Here is a 24,745-nt window from a genome sequence, read left to right as displayed (position 1 = left end):
GACAGCGAATCACAGAAGTGCAGCTCCTCGGTCCTCACCCCCAGCAACCAGATTTCATTATTATCCGTCAACGCTGCAACTATTTAACACAATAATCCAAGCAGTGATTTATTTAAACACAATTTATTTACCACAACAGGACAGTGACGTCGTGAAACCGAGCATTAACGCGCACGGTGGAGTGCGCTGATATATTGAGTGAATCGCTAGCTTAAAAAAGTGTGGAACTGGGACGTGACGCCTTTGTGGAAGAATCTGGAAAAGTGATTGAAAAAGTTGTGACAGTACAAATCTGTGCGGTGACTGTGAGCTGTAGCTGCAGCAGGAGGATATGATGACGTCCTGCGTGTGTCACGGAGGCACAGACAGTCATGTAAGTACTCGTTTTTTCTGTTAATAATGGGGTCATTTATGGCTCAATACACTGTAATAAGTCACATTAGTTCACTTGCATTAGCTGCAGTAGCAACACTTAACACTTTTGGTTTCCGACTGTTGTGATTCGACTGCATTAAAGATACAGTATGCAACATTTAGGTGGCTTTAATGGCTGAAAAACAGAATATGATTGTTATAGAATGTGATGTGAAGAAGTGTGTACTTAAGGCTGGGGGCCTTGCTTTTTTACTGAGGCTGCTGCTGTCTTGCATGGTGATGATTCTACGGCGGCCTGCGTGGCCAAAGCAGCCCGGAATATGCATTTTCACATTTTGTAGCTCTAGCGCAGCTCTACTCGGCTTTACTTGCACATTGTGTGACAAGGTACCAACTCCAAAGTGACTATTAAAGTAGCTATAAAAAGCAACCAAGTGCACATCGATGCAGCTAAATGGAATTCAGCCATACTTTTGTGTCATGTTCTTATTCCTCCCCCATAGTCCAGTAATATGGATTCAACTCTATATGACTTATCAGAATTGTGTAACATTACAGTAAATGTGTCAGGACTCGTCTATATATGATATTCAGGATAATATTTTATTAAAATTAGTTCTTTTTGCACACACACACACTAATGAGGTGATTGTGAACTAACCCATCCCTTATTACACCCCAGGCCCTCGACCCAGCCCAGGATTTGAACTGGCAACCACACCGGATTTACACACTCAAAACACTCATATCACCTTTAAACATGCTGCCCTGGTTAAGCATTCACCAGGTTATTATTTCACCTCAACGGAAACACAAATGAGCACAGGTGCAAAATGATACTGGACAACTCTGACGCTGATGTTGTTAACCCTATAACAGCCAGCCGTGCTACAGTAATTCTCTTGTACGGTGGCCTGCAGAGCTCAGCTCAACCACACAAACGAGTCGATATCACACATTATCTACTATATGATGGCGTGGGGCATATAGATTTACACACAATGCACTACAATGACTACAATGATTCATTATAAAAAGCTCTCGGGTTTCCCTAAATGTGCATATTTTCTGGTTTCTTTGCTCCATATTAGTGCTGTGAAATAGGTTACCGCATGAAAAAGACGCGCGTGATGTCATGTTTACGTGTAGCGACACATGAGTCCAGGCACCGTTTACCAGTTAGGTCCGTTTAGCTCCTTTTAGCGCCGTTAGCGCCGCCTACAGTCGAGCTGGAGCGGTCTGTTTATTAAAGGAAAAGAGCAGTGCTACAAATAATTTTTAAAGTTTAGCGTTACTGTAGAGAATAATTTTAACAATAGGGAGTCACGTAAACATGACGTCACGCGTCTTTTTCCGGCCAGTCGTCATGGAAACGCGTCGTGTGGTAGCATTGACGCCATTATAGCGCCCAGCACTAGTTTATATAGTTGATGAAAATGACACATTTTCATCAGATTGTCTATAGTTTGTGCTGAAAAAGACGATATAAGACACTATGTTGCACATTCTTATCACCTCTGTATATATAAATATATATATATATATATATATATATATATATATATATATATATATATATATATATATAGACTACTACTACTCCATATATATAAAATAAATGATTAAAAGTAAATTATTTTGGTTTGTGGACAAAACGAGACTTTAGGAAACAGACTTTTTATTATTATTATGAAAGGTATTGCTAGTTTCAGACCTAATGCAGGAATAAATGCTCATTTGTGTATTTACATCTTTCTACATGTGCTTTTTCAGTTCTCCATAAAATACTGTTGTTATACAGTGTATGAGCATCATATAAATCCATGTGCACACGCACACACACATACTGTATATAACTGTGTGTGCAGCTGAAATAATTTTTTCTGAATGTGAAAGTGAAGGTGAAAAAAACCCCTCTCGTCCACTCTCCTCCCCTCTCCTCCCTCCCTTCATCCCCACGATCCTCCCATGTGTGCTGGAATTTCCCGCATGGACTGAGAGAGAACTCTTGCTCCGTAAATGACAGCGCCTGTGCGTGTCAGAGGAAACCCTTATATGGGCATGGAAGCGGGCGTGGGTGTGGCCAACGGGCTTGTGGTAATGGAGGAGGAGGAGGTGGAGGAGGAGGAGGAGGGAGGGGAATCACAAGACAAGCAGAGACACGGAGAGAGTCAGCAGCAAAGCAAGCAAGGCCGCATTCGATACTGAGTTTTGTTACGTGTGCAAACCTTGTGCAATAATGTGCAACACACAACAGCAGCAGCAGCAGCAGCAGCAGAAGCGTTGTTGTTGCGCCTGCGTGTGTGCAGATTAGCGCTCTGGATTGTCTTTACGCACGCACGGACGTCGACCCCACCTTTATTTTTCTATTTTTTTTATGTTACTTTGTAGCGGGGCGGGGAGGAAAGTAAGTAGCGATGAGTGAGGTCAGCAGCAGCAGCAGCAGCAGAGCATGAGTCAACCTTGGGGATGTATGCAGTCATCGCTCCAAGCGCCGCAGCTCCGTATTGTGCCGGACACGCAGGACGCTGCGCGTGTGTGTGCGGGGGACTGGTGGCAGACTTCCATGACAAGCACAGTGAGTACACACACACACACAGAGTGGGGTTCAAGTTCGTGATTGTGTTGTTGACAAAGTTTACGCGCACTGCAGAGCGCGCACCGTGCGTGGATCCACAGCCTCCGTGACATGTCCACGTCCCTCACACGCGCTCCTGTTGTTGTTGTTGTGTATGAGCCGTGATGATGATGATGATGATGGGGCACCATGATGGCACCACGCTTCTCTCGTGTGGGTTTTCCTCTTCTGCTCCTCCTGCAGACGCGCGCGCGGCGGCATTAAGTGGGAGTGGGATAATCCGTTTTGTGCAACAAAGGGGTTCTCGTAAAATAGCGCTGCTGCTGCTGCTGCAGAGAAAGTGGAGATGGTTAACGAGAAGGAAGCTCGTGTGTCTTTTGCACATTGTTGTCATCTGCTGCTGCTGCTGCTGCACAGAGCTGCAGGCCTCCTGCAGGAGGAGGCTGCTGCTGCTGCTGCTGCTGATCTCAGCCACACGGGGGCTGATTTTAAATTAGGAAGCAGCGATGGATTAAAGCAGATAATGGCCTCTCCACATCTATTTTAAGCCAATTTAGCGTCGGTGTTAGCGTGTTTATAGGGCTTGTGCAAGGTTACACAACGATGATGCACTCAGTGTGAACCTGATGAAGCTTTGCATGGACTAATGTAATAACTAATGTCATGTGGACTTGCCTTTTGTCAACACACACACAGCGATCTGCACTACAAGGTGTGTTTCTCCTCGATTGCTATGTGGCAATACCTCTATACAGTGTCATCACATGGTCGATGCACACACACACACACACACACACACACACACACACACACACACACACACACACACACACACACACCGTTCACAGCTTCCCCCAGAGTCAGTGTGCACACACACACCGATCTCAACAGCTGCAGTTGTCTATTTTAGGACGCGTGTGTTTCACTGGGCCACCAGAGCAAAGGGTCGACAGTTGTCACCCACTTTCCTCGTTCCCTGTGCCAAACAACACATATTAGACGTTTTCTGGTCGTCGTTTATGCAACTCGTGCAACAAAAGCATGCGAGGGAGGGAGGGAGGGACCACCACCACACCTCTACGATTGTCCTGTACGACATCACAAGCTTCATCTAAAGCACCCTATGTTTTAAAGAGACATTTGTGCTGATGCATTTAGCAGCCGTGTCCAAAATAAAACGCTTCATCACAAAGGTTCACGTCGCTCTCTCTCTGCTCGGCACGTTGTCAGATCATATTGGATTTAACTTTTTGTGTGTGTGTGTGTGTGTGTGTGTTGGGATATCTGATCCAGAGATCTGATAGCGATACTGACTGAGCATTGTATCCCTGTTCTCTTTTTCTTTCAGCCATAACCTACATTCCCTTCACATGCTCTCTTAACTTCACACGTCGGCAAAACGCAACCTCGGGTTGCAGGCGGGCGTAATTATAATAATAATAATAATAATCTTGAGTCCTGCAGCATTTAATCTCATAAAACTCTTCAATCTTTCAGTGTACACAAGTGGCAAGATTTAAAATTTCTTCCAGATGGAGCCATGTTTTTTTAAAATATAATTTAACAAAAACCATCACAGCCTGTGCATCTTTAGGTTTGGCAGAGACTTGTGTGTGAAAATCTGCAAAACCTGGCTCTTTTTATTAATAATAATGATCGTTTGGTTCATAAAACGTTGATCAGTGTTTGTCAAACCTGACAATGACGATGTTCTCTAAAATCTTTGTCTTTAAATGACTCACTTTTTAGCTAAAATGATCAGAAATCTTTGAAAAAATCTTGAAACCGATGATTAAAAACGACAAAGAATGCTTTTGCCATTCACAACAGGTTAACGCGGCAGCTGTCTCCGTGCTATCAAAGCCTTTTCGAGGTCTGTTGTAATAGATTTTCCCCTCTCATAGATGCTTTCACCATGACTCACTCTGACTGACTCGCTCACTCTCAGTTGCCCTTCCGTTTTGAGTCTGCAGTCGCGGTTCAAAGGGCACCGTTACCCTTTTTTTGACTCTTTGATGAGTCATAGAGTCGTAAAAAAAGTGCGATGTTTCTGTCACGTTCAACTGCCATCTGTGTGTGTGTGTGTGTGGCGGGAAAGTGCACTTCCTGTCTGTTTCTGCAGACCACTCGAACAGTTAGGGGCTTTTGGGAAAGGATGATTCAGTTGAGCATCAGTGACAAACATTCTCTCGGTGTGTGTGTGTGTGTGTGTACTGATTTCTCACAGTGCAGCAATAATATCCAATAATGACTTTTCCAGGAACTATTGATCCGTATTAACTGCCGTCTTAAGAGAAAAAATCCCCGTGTGCAGATAATTTTAGAGATGCTTGCATGCAGAACTTTATCCGCCGTGTCATGTGATCCCTCGGTGAATAATGGCACAGTTTAGACCCGACCCCTCCCCTCTATTTTCCCTCTCTTGATACCTTTTCAGTGGAGGTCTATTGTTAAAAAAGCAAACAGCAGGTTTTTACATGGCCGAGGGAGGGTTGACAATGAGAGCCCCCTGTGGTTACCCCCCTTCAGTCTGACGAGTCAGTGCTTGACCTCTCTCTTATTTCCTCTGTACAGGGTGTCGCCCGTGAATAAGAAGAACACGCCGGCTCCTTCAGATCCACTCAGCCCAGGCCACGGACCCCTAAAAGGGGGTCACAAAGACCTTCGAGATTATCCCGGCTGCCGCTCACTCTGATGTACGTGTAGTTGGAGCTTCAGTCGCGTCTATTATATTCGCTTCCGCTGGTGTTCTTCATGCCCGGTCATGAGCGTACCGGCCCAGCAGAAAGCCAACTCCAAACGAACGGGCAAACGCATCACGTTTTTCAACGAGCAGACCGCAGCGATGAAAGAGACGTCCCAGCACCCCGAGGGGACGTATTACGTCTCGGGCGCGGCCGCTTCCACCGCAGACCACGGACAGAGCGAGGCTGCGAGCACGGTGTCGTCCAATCCGGACGGCCCTCACATGTTCCTCAGCTCGGTCATCTTCAGCCCGGATAAAGGCGACCAGAGTAGGGGTCACTTTCAACAGACTGTTCCGATGAAGTGGAGCCACCAGGAGCCCAATCCTCAGCAGCAGCAGCAGACGTTAGTGCAGTCGCAGCAGCAGCAGCAGCAGCAGAGAGCTGCGTCCTGGACCCCCGTGACCAACTGGGGACAGAACTTTGCAAATTACATTGGAGGAGTTAACGTAACAGACTCACGGATCCAGAACGCATTTGCTAAGTCAATGCATGAGACGTCTGGTTCTCAACAACCCTCAAATAGAGGTGCAGAGAAGCTGGGAGCTGGCCCTGCAGTAGACTCTTTCAGGGATGCAGGTAAGGCTCGGGGCATGGACTGGGAGCAGCAGCAACAACAACAACAACAACAACAACAACAACAACAACAACAACAACAACAACAACAACAACAACAACAACCGCCGCCGCCCCAGGCTTTTCAGGAGTCCTTAAAACCCGGGGCACTGAACGCTCAACAGCACAGCACATCGCACGCCGGAGGAAGCTCCGTTCTGCAGCCCTTCCAGTTGGCGTTCGGTCAGCCCAAGCAGCACCTGCCAGCCTACTACCAAACCTTTCAAGGAAACAGGACGACGCTACCCAACCCTCCCAGCTACGCCGCGCAGGCCAAACCCCCGCCGCACCCGTCACAACTGCAGAAGCAGGAGCAAATCCAGCGCCAGCAACATCACATCATCCAGCAACAGATTCAGCAACAACACAATCAACAAATGCAACAACAACAACAAATAATTCAGCACCAACAGCACGTGCAACAACTGCAGCAGCAACAAAAGATTCAGCAACAACAGCAGCAGCAGCAGCAGCAGCAGCAGCAGCTCCATATTCAGCAACAAATGCAACATCAGCAGTTGCAACAACAAAACCCTCATGTGCTTGACTATTACCCGGGTGCACAAACCACACAACCGCACCCGCAGCCTGTCGTCGTGCACCCCCAAGAGTCCTCCGCTCCTCCGGCTCCCCCAAAGATCCAGGAGCCGCTCATCCAAGACATCACCCCAGAACCGCAGCAGTCGTCGGATCCGCTGCAGCCGCCTCTCCAGTCTGAGCCGCAGCAGATCCAGTCCCAGACGCAGCTTCGCCGATCGCGGCGGCTCTCCAGAGAAGGAGGGGCGCCGTCCGAGAACCCCTTCCTCGCTGTCTCCGCGGCGGACCACGCGACAGCGCCGGCCCCGCTGCTGCAGGCCGCGCAAAACGGGGCGTGTGACGTCCAGGCGGCGCCGACGGGCGTCATCCAGAGCACGCGCAGGAAACGCAGGGTGTCCCAGGAGGTCAACCTGGAGACGCTGGCTCAGAAGGCCTCGGAAATGGAGTCGCTACCGTCGCATATCGTCAAGGTAAATGTCTCTTTCGTTGACTGAACAGCAGTTTGTGTGTAAAATCTGTCACCGGAGCTCAAAGTGACTTGTTTTTCTAGCGTTATCTCAGGGTATAATTGCAGTGGGACTGCAGCTCCCTGAGCAGGAGTGGGAACTGGAACAAAAAACTCTAAAGTGCCAGGAGAAATTCTGCCAAAAACTTTTTGTTTTTCGTGATTAAAAACGTTGCTGGATCGCAGTCAACTCACAGTGAAGTGTGTGAGGCTAAATGAGTCCTCACATTTCCAGCGTGTTATTATATGCTTCAGGAAAAAAAACGGCCGACTTTTCAGCTCTCGCTTGAACGTTTCAAAAGAAACCACTTGGTAAATTACGCTCCCTGCACTTATCTGTGTTTGTGTGCAGCGATTGTGCAACAAGTCCTGTTTCCAAACAGCACGGCAGAGTGAGTCAGTTTGTCTGTGCCCTGGATTTGCCTCATGGGTTAGTAGCTTGATCATATAGACAGTGTGTTTGGTTACATGCCTGCACACAGTGCGCTGCACACACTCACACACACACACCTCCCCCCATCCCATCAAAGGAGAGAAACTCCAGCCTGGCCTTGTCTGCCCTCCCCCCCTCGCTCTCTCTCAGTCTGTATACAGGGTGGGGTGCAGGGTTGCAGGGTTGCCCTGCCGTGCACCGATCAGCAGAATATCTCAGGACTGGAGTTTTCCACCGGCGAGAATGAGCTGTAGCATGTAGTGCGAAGCGGCGGCAGAGTCTTTACCGGGAACATCACAACACGTGCAGTGGTGGTGTAGGATGCTTTGATGCTTTGATGTCCAGGCTTTATTCAAAGTTTCTCAAAGTGGGGGTAAAAAAAAAAGAATTGAAGAATGCATTTGGGGACTGTTTGCAAGGTGTGTGTGTGTGAGCTACGCCTTTATTTTGAAATGCTTTGTGCAGCAGTTAATTTTCATTTTGTACGTTAAACTACAAAACTGACAAATTTATACTTCCGAGCCACTAAAAAAAACTGATTTTTTGGTTTTATATTCGAACTAGGGCTGAAACTAACGCTTATTTTCACAATCGATGAATCTGTCGCTCATTTCCACGATGAATCGAGTCATCATTTGGGCCATAAAATATCAGAAAATTGCTTAAAAATGCTCTCAAATGTCTTTGTTTTTGTCTACAAACCAAAACGATTCACTTTTAATGATTTCTTTGTTAGGTGAGGCAAAGAAACGAAGCTAATACGATCAGAAATGTGTTTTAATAATTTTTTGTCAGCTCTAATGTTTACAAGTGAATACCTGTGCAGTATGCTGGTATTTTAAATCAATTAATGTACATGTTTTTTTCTTACTCACCATGCAGGATCCCCACAGGCCTTGGAGTCCCAGCGAATCCGAGGGCCTGACCGCCGCCAAGCGGCACCGAGATGCCGAGAGCCTCCTGCCGCTCGTCATCCCCGTGTCCGTGCCGGTCCGGCGGCCGGAGCCGTCGTCCTCGCCGGACAGAGACAACACATCGCTAACCTCCGGCTGGACCCAGAGGCCCTCCAACGCCACCCAGGACGGCGGACACGCGGACCACAAACCCTCGGTCATCGTCAGTCGGAGGCGCTCGCTCAGGAACTCTGTGTCGGAGAGTGCAGAGCAGGTCAGTTCAGACGCGTACCAGGAAACAGTCATACTAATGTACATACTAACACATATAAAAAGATATATCATGTGACTGGGGACAATGTAAAAGCAGCTGATATTCGAGCTGTGGGCAGTAAGACCTGAGCAGGAAGTGAACTTGGTTCAATTGTGTCTCCATTTCTGTCCGTCCAGACTAAAACGCTGAGTTTAATGCTAATAGAGAAGCTAATAATCTGACTATACGTGAGTAGATTATAAAGATGGCATTATTAAGAAGTGATTCACTCTGTTTCTCCTCGTGGTGCAGCTTTGCTCTGAGTCTCGGTCTGAGATTCTGTACAGGATGTTTGGAGTCGTGCAGTTTTGCTGTTGTGCTGCAGAGTTTAGGAAGAGGAGGAGGTGGAGGAGGATTTCCCTTAGAGACGACTCAGACAGGTCAAAGCGATGTTGGTAATCAAACCCGGCAGGATGTCGTCGTCGTCCTCCTCCACAGCTCTGTAACCGGGGTTCACGACGAGTGGCAGGGGTCGCGGGGTCAGCCTGGTTGTCATATCAAGGTTTTAGGAAGGAAATAATGCAAATAATACTCAGCGATAGTAGACTTGTCGGAATTAACCCTCTATAACAGTCTATATATATATATCCCAGTGTGTCTGTTTTGTGCCACGTTTATTAAAATCTTGCATTTATGCCACATTTATTAACACTCCCTTCCCCCCACCACACCATGCTCTGTGTCGTCTCCCCTGCCCCCCATCATAGTCGTCCACATGTTCCTCCTCCTTCTCCCTTTTTCATTTGGGGTGGGGGGGGGCGGACAGGATTTGGTGTCCCGTCCCAGATCAAGCAGATTATCATGGGTTTAGTTGTGCAGTAACTGTACATTATGTTCCACACACACACAAGTGAGTTTTAGGGTTCCCTTTCTCTCGTCTAATCCTCTTCTTCTACTTCTATATCAAAGCTGTAAATTTACCTCAGGTTTTTTTTTCTCCCCTCCACCAGAACGGCGACGGGGACAAAGACGACGACGGCAAGAAGTCCAAGCGGCGTCCCCGACCCGAGCCGCTCTTCATCCCGCCACCCAAGCCCGGCCTGTTCATCGTTCCGCCCATCTACTCCAGCATCACGCCGTACCAGAGCCACCTGCGCTCGCCCGTGCGCCTGGTGGACAACCCGCTCACCATGCCGCCGTACACGCCGCCGCCCATCCTCAGCCCCGTCCGCGAAGGCTCCGGCCTCTACTTCTCCACGTTCCTGTCGGCGGCTGCTGCGGCGTCGGCCGGCGGTCAGGGTCTGCCTCCTCCTGCCACGCCCAAGTCTGCCTCACGCAGCCTGTTACGCTCCAGTAAGTACGAGAAAAGACGTATCACACTTCATCGTCAAGTGAAAATTCAAGTTTATTTATCAAATAAATCAAATATTGTTGATCAAAACCTTGTGCCGAAATAGAATCTGAGCAGAATTGGAGTTACCGTCACATGTTGATTTCCTCCAGAAACCTTGGAATAAAATCAGAATAAAGAAGAAAAATCACAATTTTTAGGAGCATAAAGATTAAAAAATTACAGCTTAGACAATCTCTATACATGCTATCCCTCTTTAATTTCTTATAATTTAGTGTGTGATTTGTTTCTCTCTCTGAAATAAGTCAATATAATTGACTTCTTATTCTAATTAACACATATTTTGTCTCTTTTGCTCACCATTAATTGTCTGAGATGAAAATATGCGGTAGATATTGTCTCTTTTAATATAAAAACTAATGTAAAAAGTTCCACAATAAAAGAAAAACGCCTCCATTCCCTTCAGTGGAAGTTCCGGTAATTGTTCTGCTTTTCAAGCATAAACAAACACAAAGAATGAGTTCATAATGAGTGTTTTTTGTGTGTGTTTGTGTTGTCCCTGCAGACAGCTGTGACATCACACCTCCCGTTCTGTCTGCGATAAGCGAGGTCACTCCAGTCAGCATCGAGCCGTGAGTATTTTCCCCCTCTGTCTGTTTTCATTTCCGCATAAATTACATGTCTCCCCTCCCAAACATCACAAATTATTATTATTATTCCCAGAGTAGTAGATCTTGAAACCGAAACACGGGGATAAATCATGTCATGGTCTTGAAATTCAAAACCCCGTCTTTAAGAGCCTCCTCCTCCTCTTTCGCTCCTCTGCTGATTTCTTTTTGCCTCGTCATCCTCTGCTCACATTAGTGCTCAGCATCTGCTTCCTGATCTAAGTCTGCAGTCTCTCTCTGTGTGAATATGACCTGTTGAATTAGAGAAGTGACGCTGAAGTTTTTAGACTTCAGCGACAGAGGACACACTAAATTACAGTTAGAGCTTTTTGTTCATGATTAAAACACGATTTCTGATCGTTTTAGCTTCTTAAATGTGAATGTTTTCTTTGTTTCTTTGCTCTGTAAACAAAGAAATCATTAAAACTGAATCATTTTGGCTTGTGAACAAAAACAAGACATTCAAACATCATCTCATTCAATGTTTTCTGACATTTTATGGACCAAACATTACTCGATGATGGAAATAATTGTTAGTTGCAGCTCTAATTACAATATTAAACACACTTATCTTTATTTAGCATTGTTTGAACTTAAATATAAAGAAAAATGCACAATTAACAATCTTTTTTTTCCATTCGAGATGTTATTATGGAACAATTTGCTGTTGTTTTGCTTTTGTAGATTTTTATTTTCATTCCTAATAATAAGCAGATGTGTTTTACCACAAAAGATTGTGCAGGGCTTTTATTGTGAAGTTTTTAAAAAACAAACCAGCCTTGATTAAAGTGTAAGAGGAAAGAGCGAGGCATGGTTTCCTTGAGCTAAAGTGAGATTAATAAACGCTGATTTACAGCCATGTAATGTGGATAGATGGAGAGGGTACTGCAGCAGAAGAACGCATTATCAGAATGAGAGCTAATTCAATAAAAGAGCTAATGGATAAAAACATTCGTACAAAGCATGTAAACAAATGAAATCAATAGGAAAATACAGTAACCGTGTGCACGCGAAAGCGAGAGCATTTAAGGACACACAAATGTGTGCAATATTCCTTTTTTCTCTCCCCCTCTTTTTTTTTAATCCAGTTTAGTAGCATTAAGAGCGAGGTGCAGTTTACGGGGGTGCGTTGTGCAAGCTGTTGCCTGACTGCTGCCAGCTGCTCAGCACTGAGTCAGGGGAACCAAGCCAACCAGGCCGCCCCGTAAATCATGGCTTCAGCTGGTTCTGGTCTACTCCCAAACACAAGAGAGAGGCAACTTTCCTGAGAGGGCGGGCGGGGTATGTGTGTGATATGTAAAACTGCTGGATTACAGATCACACACACACACGTAAACACACACACGGTCAACTGGAAACAACTGCAGGGGAGTGAGGAGGAGACGACTAAGCGACTACTGATGATTTTCATCATCTATTGATTACGTTCTTGATGAATCTGTTCGTGGTTTGGTCCGTGAAATAATAATCAGTGTCGGAAAAAACATTGAAAAGCTGTTTTTTCCATCACGCAATAACAAGTTTTAATGATTTCGTCCATTAAATGGCGCAAAGAAAGAAGAGCATATTCACATTTGAGCAACTGAAACTGACAAAAAAAACACTAAAATGAATTATCATATATGTGTATATATTTATATATATGTGTGTGTGTATATATACATATATTTGTGTGTGTATACATATGTGTGTGTATAAATGTATATATATATATATATATATATATGTGTGTGTGTGTATATATATATGTGTATATAAAAATATATACATACATATATATATATATATGCATATATAGAGATATACATATTCAAATATATATACATATACGTATATATATAGATATATACATATATGTATTATATCTACATATATGTGTATATACGTATGTGTGTGTGTATATATATAGATATAGGTATATCTATATATATACACACATGTATATCTATATAGATATACACACATGTATATCTATATATATACACACACATATATATATATATGTATATCTATCTATATATATATATATAGATAGATATACACACACATACACATATATACACACATATATATATATATACACACACACACATATATATATATATATATATATTATACATGATATTAAATGTTGCAGCTCTGCTTATATCTTGTTTCAGGCCTGTGAAAATCAAAGATTCCCCTCCATCGTTGATTTTTTTTATGTGCTGTGACTTTTGTCCCACAACAAGGATTTGTTTACTTACAATCCAGTCAATTTGAGGAGTTAACTCTTTGTTTTTGTAACTTGTGAACTTCCTGGAGTTCCTGCAGGATTAGTTTAGATTAGTATCCATGACCTGTAGCACAGAGAACCTTTTTAAATGGCACATTCTGACCACTGTGTTTGTGTTTGTGTTTAAGTGAAGCTGTTCGATGAGTTGAATTCAAAACCAATGCTAGAATTGCAGATTTAAAGAACATCAAAACATGATCTCAGAAAAACAAACAAAAAACAAGTGCACTTTTATAGTATATATGTATAAATGCCTCATGTAAAGGTGTCTCCCGTCCGTCTTTGTCCTCGTTTCCAGGCGGATAAATATCGGGTCTCGGTACCAGGCGGAGGTTCCAGAGCTGAGGCAGCGCTCGTCTGTCGAGCTGGATCAGTACAACGCCGATCTGGTGTGGACCCCGCTGAGCGAGCTGGAGGGGAAAGCAGACTTCCATGAGAAAGGTAAAGATGAGCGAACGCCTGGCACTGTGTTTGACTGGAGGTGTGAAGGAGTTTGTGCAGGATTTGTTCTCTGAAAGAAGCTGTCGTGTTTTCTCTCTGTGTGTATTAATATTATATTATATTATAGATATTAAACCATATTCTCATTTTTACTAATATGCATTGCTTAACAAATGTATTAGAAAACATAAACTTCCCAAATGTGAGCCGGCTCACTGGGCTTCTTCTCTTGGAAGTCAGAAATTAATCAAAAGCATAAACATTCAACCACTGAAACTTCAGGAATGCAAATAATTAACTATAATTTAACGTCTTGATCAAGAAATTTCAGTTTTTCTGTGAAAAAATACAGGTGAGAAGTCATGGACGATAATTTAGCATTAAAAACATCATTTTGCGTCTACATAGTGGTGCATAAATGAGGGAAGCTGTGGCAGAAACCTCACGTTGGGCATTTGTAAAGAACTGACCTTCCATAACGTGGCTCTGCTGCAGTGGATTTGAAAATAAATATACCACAAACATAAACAAGGAAGTGCCAGTAAAGTGCCTTTACTGCTAATTGAATAACTGTACGACAACAAGTCGTTTGAGAGGCTTCAGACTTGGTGTGTGTGTGTGCGTGCGTGCATGCGTGCGTGCGTGCGTGTGTGTGCAGTACTGACCTTGACATTGTTTGTATAATAAATGCAAAAGTCAAACACACTCAGACAAAAGAAACAGCAAGACAAAAATACATGAAAAACAGCCACATGTTGAACAGATACTGGATTTGTGTGCCGTAATGTGTGTCTAATATGTCAAAATATCCAAAAACATCCTATAAGACGGCAGTATTTATATCTTTATGGTGTTTTTTTGTCTTAAAAAAAACATCAAAATTGGCTTTTTGTCGTCTCTCTCTTTCAGTGCAAAACCTCATGCACCTGGCCTGCTCCAGCGCTCTGTGTGGAGGAGGCACCAACCAGGAGTTAACCCACCACTGTCTGTATGAATGCAAAGGTGACGTCATGGTGAGTGTCAGAGAACATACCTGATGTACATATACTGCATATATATATATATATATGTATGTGTATGTATAAAGAAATAACTGCTCTGCAACCACAGTGCACTGAAGGGAAGTGATTGATATGTGGACTCACTTTTCTGCGTTGCCTCTCTGTGGTGGCCTGAGATGACTGTGGAGATGGTGAAACCTTTGTTTTTGTGTTTATTCAGCCCTGAGGTGGGGGCGGGCGGGCAGGCGTCGCACCAGAGTGCAGCACAGAAAGGAATGAGTGTGTCGGGTTAGCCGAGTGAAAGTAAATCAGTCGACAAAATGTTTTAATACGAAATTAAATAGTTGAAGCTCAAATTGTGGAGTTCAGGCTTCACAGTTGTCATTTTTCAGACTTTAAGATGGATTTTTTCGCGCCAGTTTTTGGTCCTAAGACCTTTTTTTTATTTGGGGGTACATGGTGGTACCTGATGGTACAGTGACTTACATTGTTGTCTCTCAGCAAGAAAGTCGCCAGTTCAGATCCTGGTTGGACTGAGTGTCTTTTCTGTTTCGGGTTTGCATGTGTGTGGGTTTTCTCTGGGTCCACCAGCTCCCTCCTACAGTCCTAAAACATGCAAATAAGGGATTAATTGGACACTAAATTGACTTCAAGTGTGATTGTGAGAGCGAGAGCTTTTTTTATTTCTGTATTTTGTCTCCGCAATGGACCAGGTATCTGTCCAGGGTGTACCCCACCTATCGGAATATTAACTTCCCTAAATCCTCTCTAATCTCAATTTGAGAGGTATGAGAAGTTATAGATATGATCTCTTTCCTCTACATAATGATGTGATCTGTTAATTCTGTTCTTTCATTAAACTTTTACAAGCGAGTTCCAGCACGTAGATATTTTCCAATAACCCTGTCTCTGTTAGTTCTGCGGAGGGAATTTGAAATGACTCAAATTCACGACGTGGCTCACAAAGATGTGCTCGTAAGATGTGGAAACGAGGGAACAATTCTACGTAATGAATCAGAAGTGTGGTATGATTTTGTTGCAGCTCCTTTTCTTTCAAGGTATTGCTTTTTCCAGACAGGAAACTAGAAAACTAACAGACCTCAAGTGTTATCATCACGTGGTTGTGGAAATGTATAAAGACGTCGTGCAGTGTTCCTGCTGCTGAATCAGCTGCTTTGTCAGCGTTTGCACATCGTTTTCTGAGCTCGACAAGATTTAGCTGTAGAACTGAGCAAACCAGCACTGGTCCAGCGTTGTCAAGGAAACCAGTCGACAAGGAGATGGTAGTTATCAAAGCGCTCGTCCTGTGCAGCGACTGTCGATTCAAAACTGCAGGGTCAGAGCGACGGTTCATTCTGAAAAAGAGCACAAAAGAGCACAAACATAATAGGATGCACGAGGGTTCGTGTTACTTGTAACTGTGATTTTTTTTGGGGGGTTTTTATTTCTACAAAACTATTACTGCTGTGCAGCTGATAAGTGTAAAGTTCCTTCGCTTGTGTTTTTTCCCAGGCTGCTCTGGCGTTCCTGATGCTGAGGAATCCAATTTTCCCAAAGTCTCACCATCTGTCAAACTACCACTACTCAGGTAAGTCACATGCAAATGAGTATTTAAAACAGGCTGCATGTTGATCTAGACTTTTATTAGACTTTTTAGAGAAAGGAAAATATGCTATTGGTAATAGAAGCGATCGCTCTTTAAGGCATTTAGTTGGTTTATCACAAGTGCAATATCCAAATTCAAGTTTTTTTTAATGAAAATGACTGTGAAGTTATCAAAAATGAAAAGATCATGCAATGACCAACTCTGGTTAAATCGTACATTATCAGTAGTGCTGGGCACTAGGTTAAACACAGGTCAAGTCCAGGCATCGTGGGTTAGGGTACCAGTTAGCTCCGTTAGCTCCTTTTAGCGCAGTTAGCGCAGCCTACAGCGGAACTGGGGCGGTCTGTTTCTTAAAGGAAAAGAGCAGCGCTACAAATAACCAGTGTACCTGTGTACTGCGTATGTGTGCCTCTGTTTTTAAACTTTAGCGTTACTTTAGAGACTCGTTTTATCAAATCAGGAGTCACGTAAACATGACGTCACGCGCGCCTTTTTCCGGTCAGTCGTCATGGAAACGTCATCAGTCACAGGAAGTCAACTGACTCGAATACTTCCTCATCCGTCAATCGGTTAATCTCCACCCCCTTTCTCCACCTATGGTCCCAGAGCAGGTACTATAAAAAAGTACCAGGTACAAGGGACTAACGCTAATTAAAATGTCGAGTGGAAATGCGCCATATGATGCACTAATCCTAATTCCAATCAAGAACAAATACCCTATGTTTATTCTGTGAGTTTAAGTTCATGTCCGTCTTATTACCATTAAACAAGTGTTGACTCGTTCTAAGTCTTTTGCTTTTAAGTAACGGCAGCTGCAGCAGTGAGAGCGTGGCCTTGGTGTTGGTGTTGGTGGTCATGGGGGTGTGTGTGTGTGTGTGTGGAGGGGGGGGGGGGGGTGCAGTGGGTGAATGTGGAGGATTGTCAGGGTCAGCATAATAAGCCAAGGAAGGGAAAAAAAAGGGAGGGTTTTTTCTCTCTACAGTTTTAATCCCAGGCAGAAGACAGGAGAGCCATTGTTTATCAAGTGATTTGTTTGAATGTGTGTGTGTGTGGTTTTAAGAGCGGTGGGGGGTGGGGCACACACACACAGACACACACAGAATTAAGCAGGATACTTGTTATGTGATTAAATGTGTTCTCGTCTCTGTGCTGCAGGATCAGACAGCTGGACACCAGCTGAGCGACGGCAGTTCAACAAAGGCATCGCCGCGTACAAGAAGGACTTCTTCATGGTGCAGAAACAGGTACTGTATGTTCCATCAAACTCACCACAAATTCCCACTAGATCGTATCTTATATATGTCCTGCCTTTGGAGCGTTTCCTCCCCTTGTGTGATCGTTTGCAGAGTTAATAAACATAAACGTGGCTGTTGATTGGCCAAACCATCCAATGAAGAAAAGCTTCCTCATTTAATGGAAGAACCTTTCTGTTGTGTACTGCAATTTAAATCCTCTTTCAATATAAAATCAGCTTAGATTAGGATTTTTAAACATGTCTGAAGCCTCACAGGAAACATCCCAGTGGTTCTTCTGTCCTTTTCACCCTTTGCCTCATGTATTGTGATGTCACAGACACACCAGAAACAAAACACTGGTAACAATCTTGACTTTGACCCTGGTGTGAAAGCCAATTAAAACAGGTAAAAGTGGGATTAAATGTGTTTTAAATGTGTTTGACCAGTGGGAGTGGTTTTATAAGAACTAAAATGATAGCAGATCAATAGATGATAAATCAGCGGATCATCTGATACTCAAATTAGTGTAAAATTGACCAGAATTTAGTGATTACAGCTGCTGTAGTCAGTGTTAATGCACTTATTTTTGGTCTGATGATTAATTACTAAAACTGCATGATTTGATTGCTTGCTCCTCCTGTACCTACTTTTCCCCAGAAAAAAGGCCTCTGACATTCTAAACTAAAACTGCATTAACAGTGTGCATGTGTGTGTTTGTACAGGTGACCACTAAAACAGTGGCACAGTGTGTGGAGTTTTACTACACGTACAAGAAGCACGTCAAGATGGGCCGCAGCGGCACTCTGATCTACGGCGATGCGGAGCCTCTGGAGAGCAGGAGCACGGAGGACGACGTGAACCACAAGGTAAAAAAAATAACAGTCAACTATTGATTCAATATCGGTTTACTGTTGGCTTAAATAATGGATTGGGATCATAGAGTTTCATTTTGAAGATTTTGAAGCTGCACTCTCACCATCATATCCTCAGTGAATAGAGCTGTGGTTCAGTATCAGATGTACATCGCAGGTCCTCTTTTCGCTGGTTGTTATGGCAACTGTACAAAGCTGCATGCAAATATTGCACCATCTTAATTTAGTAGTTTTTCATGCAGTAAAATCACTCAAAGTTCGCTGGGTAACATCATTAAACATGTACCTCCCTCTGGCCTGCAGGTCTCTCACCGGTTGGAGCCGCAGCGGGAGGAGGACAGCAGGAAGTGGGAAGGGTCAGCTGACAGGAAACAGGATGTCGGCTCCACCAGGGCCACGCAGCACACGCTGCAGTCCTCTGAGAACGTGAGTGTGACGCGGACCGTTTGCATGGGAAGTGAAACAATGACTGTAAAGAAAGAGTCAATAATGGCTGTGGGTCACATTTTTCCAACATAAGGTGTTAATGCATGCTTAATATTACTAATAAAGGGCTAGTACGCTACTTATATATATATATGTATATATATATGTATATATATATATATATATATATATATATATATATATATATATATATATATATATATATATATATATATATATATATATATATATATATATATATATATATATATATATATTAGTAAGCTTACGTGTTACCGAATGTGGACATGTCATTGATATTTGAAAGTAAAACATGAATATACAAGATATTTATAGTAAAATGGCCAGGTATTCGTGGTTACACATAACACCATCTATTTTAAATAGATAATAAGTCACAGTCTGACATTAACATGAATTAAAGCCCAGAAACGTCACCTTAAAAGCACATTTAAAAACATAAACCTGAAATGACTCCCAGTCGGAAACCAAACTCCCAGCGTTTTGTCCTTTTGAACTCTGTCCTACTTTTTCCTGGCTGCTGCATCTGCTGTCCCCTGCTGGACATTCAAGGCAACAGTTTGGGCTTCGGTGATTGTGTAACTGCTGTTTGCAAACAGCACTGACTCGACACTTTTATTATTGTTGCCTTTGCATTTCACCATTTGTACGTTGTTTGAAACAAGAGTTTTTCATGTTTTAACTGCACCTTTTCTGTGCTTGCTTGCACCACCAGCCAGGGACTGTGACGATCACGAAAGGACAGGAGGACATCAGGAGAGACCAGCCCATGTCCCGGGTCGTCCATCATCCTCCTCCTCCTCATCCTCCCACCTCCAGGTCTCGCTACGAGGACAACGCGCGTCGCACGACGACCCCTTCGGTGGCCAACAAGGGCTCCGTTGCTCAGGAGGGAGAGTTCCCCTGCAAGAAGTGTGGCAGGTCAGTGATGAACACATGTTGCACAAGCAGCCGAATACACACAGAGGGACAAAATCACTCCTGCTGCTGCTGTTCTACTTCTACTCGGACGACATATTTGTAAATAGAGAGGAAATGTCTCATGGCGTCTCGCTGTGGTGCTTTGGTTAAATAACAGCATGGCCTGCTGTTGCCAAGCGTGTCCTAGCAACTGAGACACTCTTATCAAAGCAGCTCTACCCAGAGACACAATGCAAAGGACTCGACCTGCTCAAAGTTGGCTCGTTCATGTGCTGAATCTGCCTCCACCACCAGCCGAGTGAAATATGCTGCCGTTTAATCCACTTGTTTGCAGCTCCAGATACAATTATGCGTCGCGTGTTATGCCATATTGGCTTTTTAAGCGTTAATTTTTTCATTTTGCTTCTTTCCCTGTAAAATCTCGTCCCAGGAGAGGAAGATGGCCAAAAGAATTTTGATCTCAATCACAGCTGCTACTATTGTTGCTGTAAATGCAGAAAAAGTGTTTCCATGACACATCTGCAAGAAACTTAGTTAAACTTAGTAAAACCGCCTCGTAAGAGCGTTTAAGCCATTTTTCATGTTTTTATTGCAATATTTATTAGGTTTTATTAACCCACCTACTGCCTCCTTTTTCTACTCTTCTACCTTCGAAGGCTTCTGTCACGATGTATTTTCCTTATATAATTTCTGTCACTCAGGGGGTCTCTGAATCAAAAACAATAACAAAAGACCAAGGTGGACGACGCTGGGAAGCAGAGTGGAATCATGGGGCTTGAGTCGTCGTGATCCATTAGTGACAAATACACAGCGTTAAGTTGCTTAACCAGTACAACCGAGTATTTCCATCCTCGCTCTTGTTGTTGTTTCAGACGACAAACACACACAACACAAAGACAGAAACCACAGATACACAGCATTAAGCAAACAGTTCAACTCTTGCTGTGACAGCTGTGGTTTGATTAAATCACCAATCTGTCGCCTCCAGTGTCTCGTGGCTTTCTGGCAAAGGTGGATTTGAGTTCAGCTCTTATCCTTAAAACTATCCGTATTTCTGTTTGTGTCGCCTCGCCTGTTGTGGTCCTTAAAGGTTAGATGAATATATTTTTGAATAATAGCATCTTTGAAGGCATATTTGTCTATACATTACATCGCATAAAAGCACCAAAACCACCTACCTGAGCCACCGAAATCCAGGGGGAGCTGCAGAGACGACAGAAGTAGCTACAGCCCGGCTGAAATTATATGAACGCACTAAATTAAGACGATGGATTATCTGCGTCGCAGCTTGAACGGTTGTTTTGTTTTGGTTGAGTCGACAAAGACAAGAGACTGACCTGCTTCTGTTCTTCTGAGGACCAAAAAAATATGCACTGAAAGCTCAAAGTTTCGGTCATTTGTGGCTCGAAATTAAGTAATTGTAAGCGCAAACCCTGACATCCAATAGTATGAAACGTTAAACTTGAAAGAGAACTTAGAACTTCAAGTGGGCAGAGCTTTAACTTGTAAGAACTTCAAGTGGGCGGAGCTTTAACTTGTAAGAACTCCAAGTGGGTGGAGCTTTAACTTGTAAGAACTTCAAGTGGGTGGAGCTTTAACTTGTAACTTTAAAGAAAACTTAGAACATAGAACTACAAGTGGGCAGAACTTTAAAGAAAACTGAGAACTTTAAGTGGGCGGAGCTTTAACTTGTAAGAACTTAGAGTGGGCGGAGCTTTAACTTCTAAGAACTTCAAGTGGGCAGAGCTTTAACTTGTAACTTAAAAGAAAACTTAGAACAGAACTTCAAGTGGGCGGAGCTTGAACTTTGTAACTTTAAAGAAAACTTAGAACTTCAAGAGGGCGGAGCTTTAACTTGTAAGAACTTCAAGTGGGCGGAGCTTTAATTTAAAGAAAACTTCAAGTGGGCAGAGCTTAAACTTGTAAGAACTTCAAGTGGGCGGAGTTTTAAGTTGTAACTTTAAAGAAAACATACAGCTTCAAGTGGGCGGAGTTTTAACTTTGTAACTTTAAAGAAAACTTAGAACTTCGAGTGGGGGGAGCTTTAAATTTAAAGAAAACTTGTAACTTCTACTCTACACAGGCTCCTCCCCTTACATCAGCTGTTTTCTGGCTAACTCTTTCGCTAACTCCTCACCTGTGTTTCCCTCTCTCAGGGTTTTCTACAAAGTGAAGAGCCGCAGCGCTCACATGAAGAGCCACGCCGAGCAGGAGAAGAAGGCGGCCGCGCTGCGCCAGAGAGAGGCCGAGGAGCGGGCCGCGGCAAAGGCCGCCGCCGAGGCCGCCGCCCTCCTGTCCGCGCGACAGCAGCAGCAGCAGAACGGCATGCGGCAGGCGGGCGGCGGCGACAGCACCAACGACGACTCGTCGGACCGCGACGATGAGGACGACGAGGACTGGCAGTGAGAGGAGGGGAAAAAAGGAGACTTTGCTTTGGCACATTCAGGGACAGATTTACTTCTGCGTATGTGTTTTTGAGTGTGAATGGAAGTGTGTGTGTGTGAGTGTGTGTGTGTGTTTCTTACCACAGACCCTTTACTCTCTTACAAAAGCTTTTTTCTGGAGTTACCTCTGTTGGTTACAGGGCTCAGTCAAAGCCATGCAGCTCCTTCCTCAGCACTTTGAGTCTACGCCTCCCTTCTCTGCTTCGTTCAGACACAGAACTCATCATAGACCCTCACGCCGTCTCGGCATCCGTGGACTTTTTTCGATGACACAAAGTCTCACGAGAGGTTTCCCGATGTCATGTACAGGAAAACGTGACGCAGCCGCGTCGCCCGCTCTCCAGCTTCAGTTCTGTGAATCTTCCTCCTCTTCGTTTTCGTCGTCACGTTCGATGCCTTGGATGTTTTTCCCGATGATTTTTATCCTGAAGTGACAATCAATTTTACACTGTTTTTGTTGCTGTTGTCAGTTTTATATAAATATATATAAATATATATATATGCACAGGTAAATGTTACTTTCTCCTCCCTGTGTAGCTATATATGGTTACTGTTGTTTTCTGTGAATATTCTTGTTGATTATTATTATTATTATATCTTGTTTTGACTGCAGTTAAATTGAGCGCTTTCTTCCTGTTTTTTATTATTATTATTATTATTTAAACACAAATCAAAAATAGTGCGACTTGCTGCCTGTTTTTTTTATAAATGTGAGATTTTCTTTGGAAGACGGTGAAGACGGTGTGTATGTGCAATAGAACGAGTCGACCCCCCCCCTCCTCGTGTTACTTGAGCTCTCCCACTCTCACAGGTTTCTATAGATACACATCACAAAACTCCAAATGTTCCATTTTTGAAACAGATTAAATAGATTTACTGATTCAAAACGACTGAAAATCAGATTCCACGTCAACGATGCATCAGTGATTTCTGTTAATCTGCTGAACAAACTTAAATAACGGGTTTTTAGGACTGAATATTTGCTCCCGTTTACACTTTGACGTTATTTTTTAACTCAAAACGTTTGTCGTGTGAACCTTATTTGCTCCGTTTTTTGTTTTTTCTCGAACTTAAGACGTCGACTGTTTACCATAGACATGTTTTTTCCCGTGTCACGTCGACTCGACGCAGACTGTTAATACGTGAAAACGACAAAAAGGGCACTAAGAAACTTTACTGTTAACGTTACGCGATCCAGATTTGACCGTTACTTAGTAAAAATAACCTACTTTGAACATTAATATCACAGCATATGTATTATTTAGAGTAAATGTGAACGTTCTCTGCCAACAAAGCATACAAATAAAGAGCAATATCATACTCCCATGTTTTCACAGTTCATTTTATGCCAGAAAGATCAAACATTTGGCTATTTTAATAAAAACAACAGTCCATTTAAACCTTTGCTGTTACTTTTCGGCTCAGTATTATCATCATCATCATCAGTCTGACCCCGTCGTGTATCTATGGTTCCCTTATTCGTTTCTTTTCCTTGTTCCTTCCTCTAACATATCTGTTTTACGTGAAGCCTTTTCAGGCCTAGAGCCAGCTTCTGTTGCCGTAGTAACAAATGGGTTAAAGGGTTATTTATTCTTCCCCCTTTTCGAAGGACAAAACCACGGCATGGTGAGTTTTTGGGCGGCTCCAAATTAGCAGTTACTCCACAAGTTAAACTTGGGTCTATGCACAGACTGAGTGTGTGTGTGTGTATGAGTGTGTGTCAAACATTAAACTGTAATATGTCAATGGGGGAAAAAAAATGCACACTTGTTTATGAGTATGTTAATTTATATTTCCTTCTCGTTTGGGCTCGTCTTGAGGTTCTTGAAGGAGAAAGATGCAGAAACTGTTGATGAAATCAAGGCCACGGCGTAAACGCAGCTGTCGGTTAAGGGAATTTTGTTTGGGAGGGGTGTAAAAAAAGGTTTATTTAGCTAAGAGATTAGGAATATATATATATATATGAGAATGGAACTCTATGTTGCATACTTTCTATGCTATTTTCATATTGAGGTTCACACTAACGGTGAAAAACGGAGAAGGAAATCTCAAGTGCTGGGTTTTTTTTCTAGTGTAACTTATTTGTTGTTTTGATTTTTACCACCTGTGTTTTTAGTAATGATCCATGAAAGCACTGTATATTAAAGTTTTAAAATATTCAGCAAACCCTTCAATGTGTCCTCTTTTTTTGTTGTTGTTACAGCATTGTAGTACCTTTAAAGAGCAGAGGGGGGCGCTGTGCAGACTATTTAGTGAGCGCTGCCACATTGAATGTGTTTTTTGGAGGTAATTTTGGTTTTCACACAGTGTTTTTGTCAATAAAAGAGTTTAAATTGATCATTCAGTTGAACTGAGAGGTTTTTGAGAGGTTTCCCAACTCAACTGTTGACACAGTTGAGTTGGGAAACCGTCTTACCTGCAGGAGTCTTGCAGAGTTGGCCATCTCGTTTGCATAGACGATCTTTGGAAACACGTCACACACATACACACACACACACACACACACGCTGCTTCCCCGGCAACGAGCAGG

The 24,745-nt window shown here is 43.4% G+C and overlaps 1 protein-coding gene across 2 annotated transcripts; it reads left to right on the top strand.

The window, feature by feature from the left end:
• The first annotated feature begins 220 nt into the window (after nucleotides 1–220).
• Nucleotides 221–24,344, top strand: mideasb (mitotic deacetylase associated SANT domain protein b). 2 transcript variants are annotated; one of them, XM_083892320.1, is made up of 14 exons: nucleotides 221–373; nucleotides 2,767–2,953; nucleotides 5,528–7,319; nucleotides 8,670–8,954; nucleotides 9,944–10,286; nucleotides 10,850–10,916; nucleotides 13,526–13,668; nucleotides 14,578–14,681; nucleotides 16,182–16,257; nucleotides 17,431–17,519; nucleotides 18,233–18,376; nucleotides 18,686–18,808; nucleotides 19,566–19,771; nucleotides 21,928–24,344. In XM_083892320.1, exons 3-14 carry the CDS (start codon nucleotides 5,718–5,720, stop codon nucleotides 22,175–22,177), a joined length of 3,432 nt encoding a protein of 1,143 aa, XP_083748446.1. In that variant the 5' UTR covers nucleotides 221–373; nucleotides 2,767–2,953; nucleotides 5,528–5,717; the 3' UTR covers nucleotides 22,178–24,344. The 2 variants fall into 2 exon arrangements, with proteins under 2 accessions (XP_083748446.1, XP_083748447.1); XM_083892321.1 differs by lacking the exon at nucleotides 2,767–2,953.
• The last annotated feature ends 401 nt before the right edge of the window (nucleotides 24,345–24,745 follow it).

The sequence above is a fragment of the Microchirus variegatus genome (genome assembly GCF_963457635.1).
Source record: "Microchirus variegatus genome assembly, chromosome: 7".
NCBI lineage: Eukaryota > Metazoa > Chordata > Actinopteri > Pleuronectiformes > Soleidae > Microchirus > Microchirus variegatus.
Note: the sequence above shows the minus strand (reverse complement) of the source record. Positions and strands in the feature narration are given on the sequence as shown.

What these genes read in the sequence shown, in the direction of transcription:
- mideasb (XM_083892321.1), top strand. Translation starts at nt 5,718, where the DNA reads ATGAGCGTACCGGCCCAGCAGAAAGCCAACTCCAAACGAACGGGCAAA. An exon ending in AGCAGACTTCCATGAGAAAG is followed by an intron (nt 13,669 to 14,577) that starts GTAAAGATGAGC and finishes TCTCTCTTTCAG; the next exon opens with TGCAAAACCTCATGCACCTG. An exon ending in AGGACGACGTGAACCACAAG is followed by an intron (nt 18,377 to 18,685) that starts GTAAAAAAAATA and finishes TCTGGCCTGCAG; the next exon opens with GTCTCTCACCGGTTGGAGCC.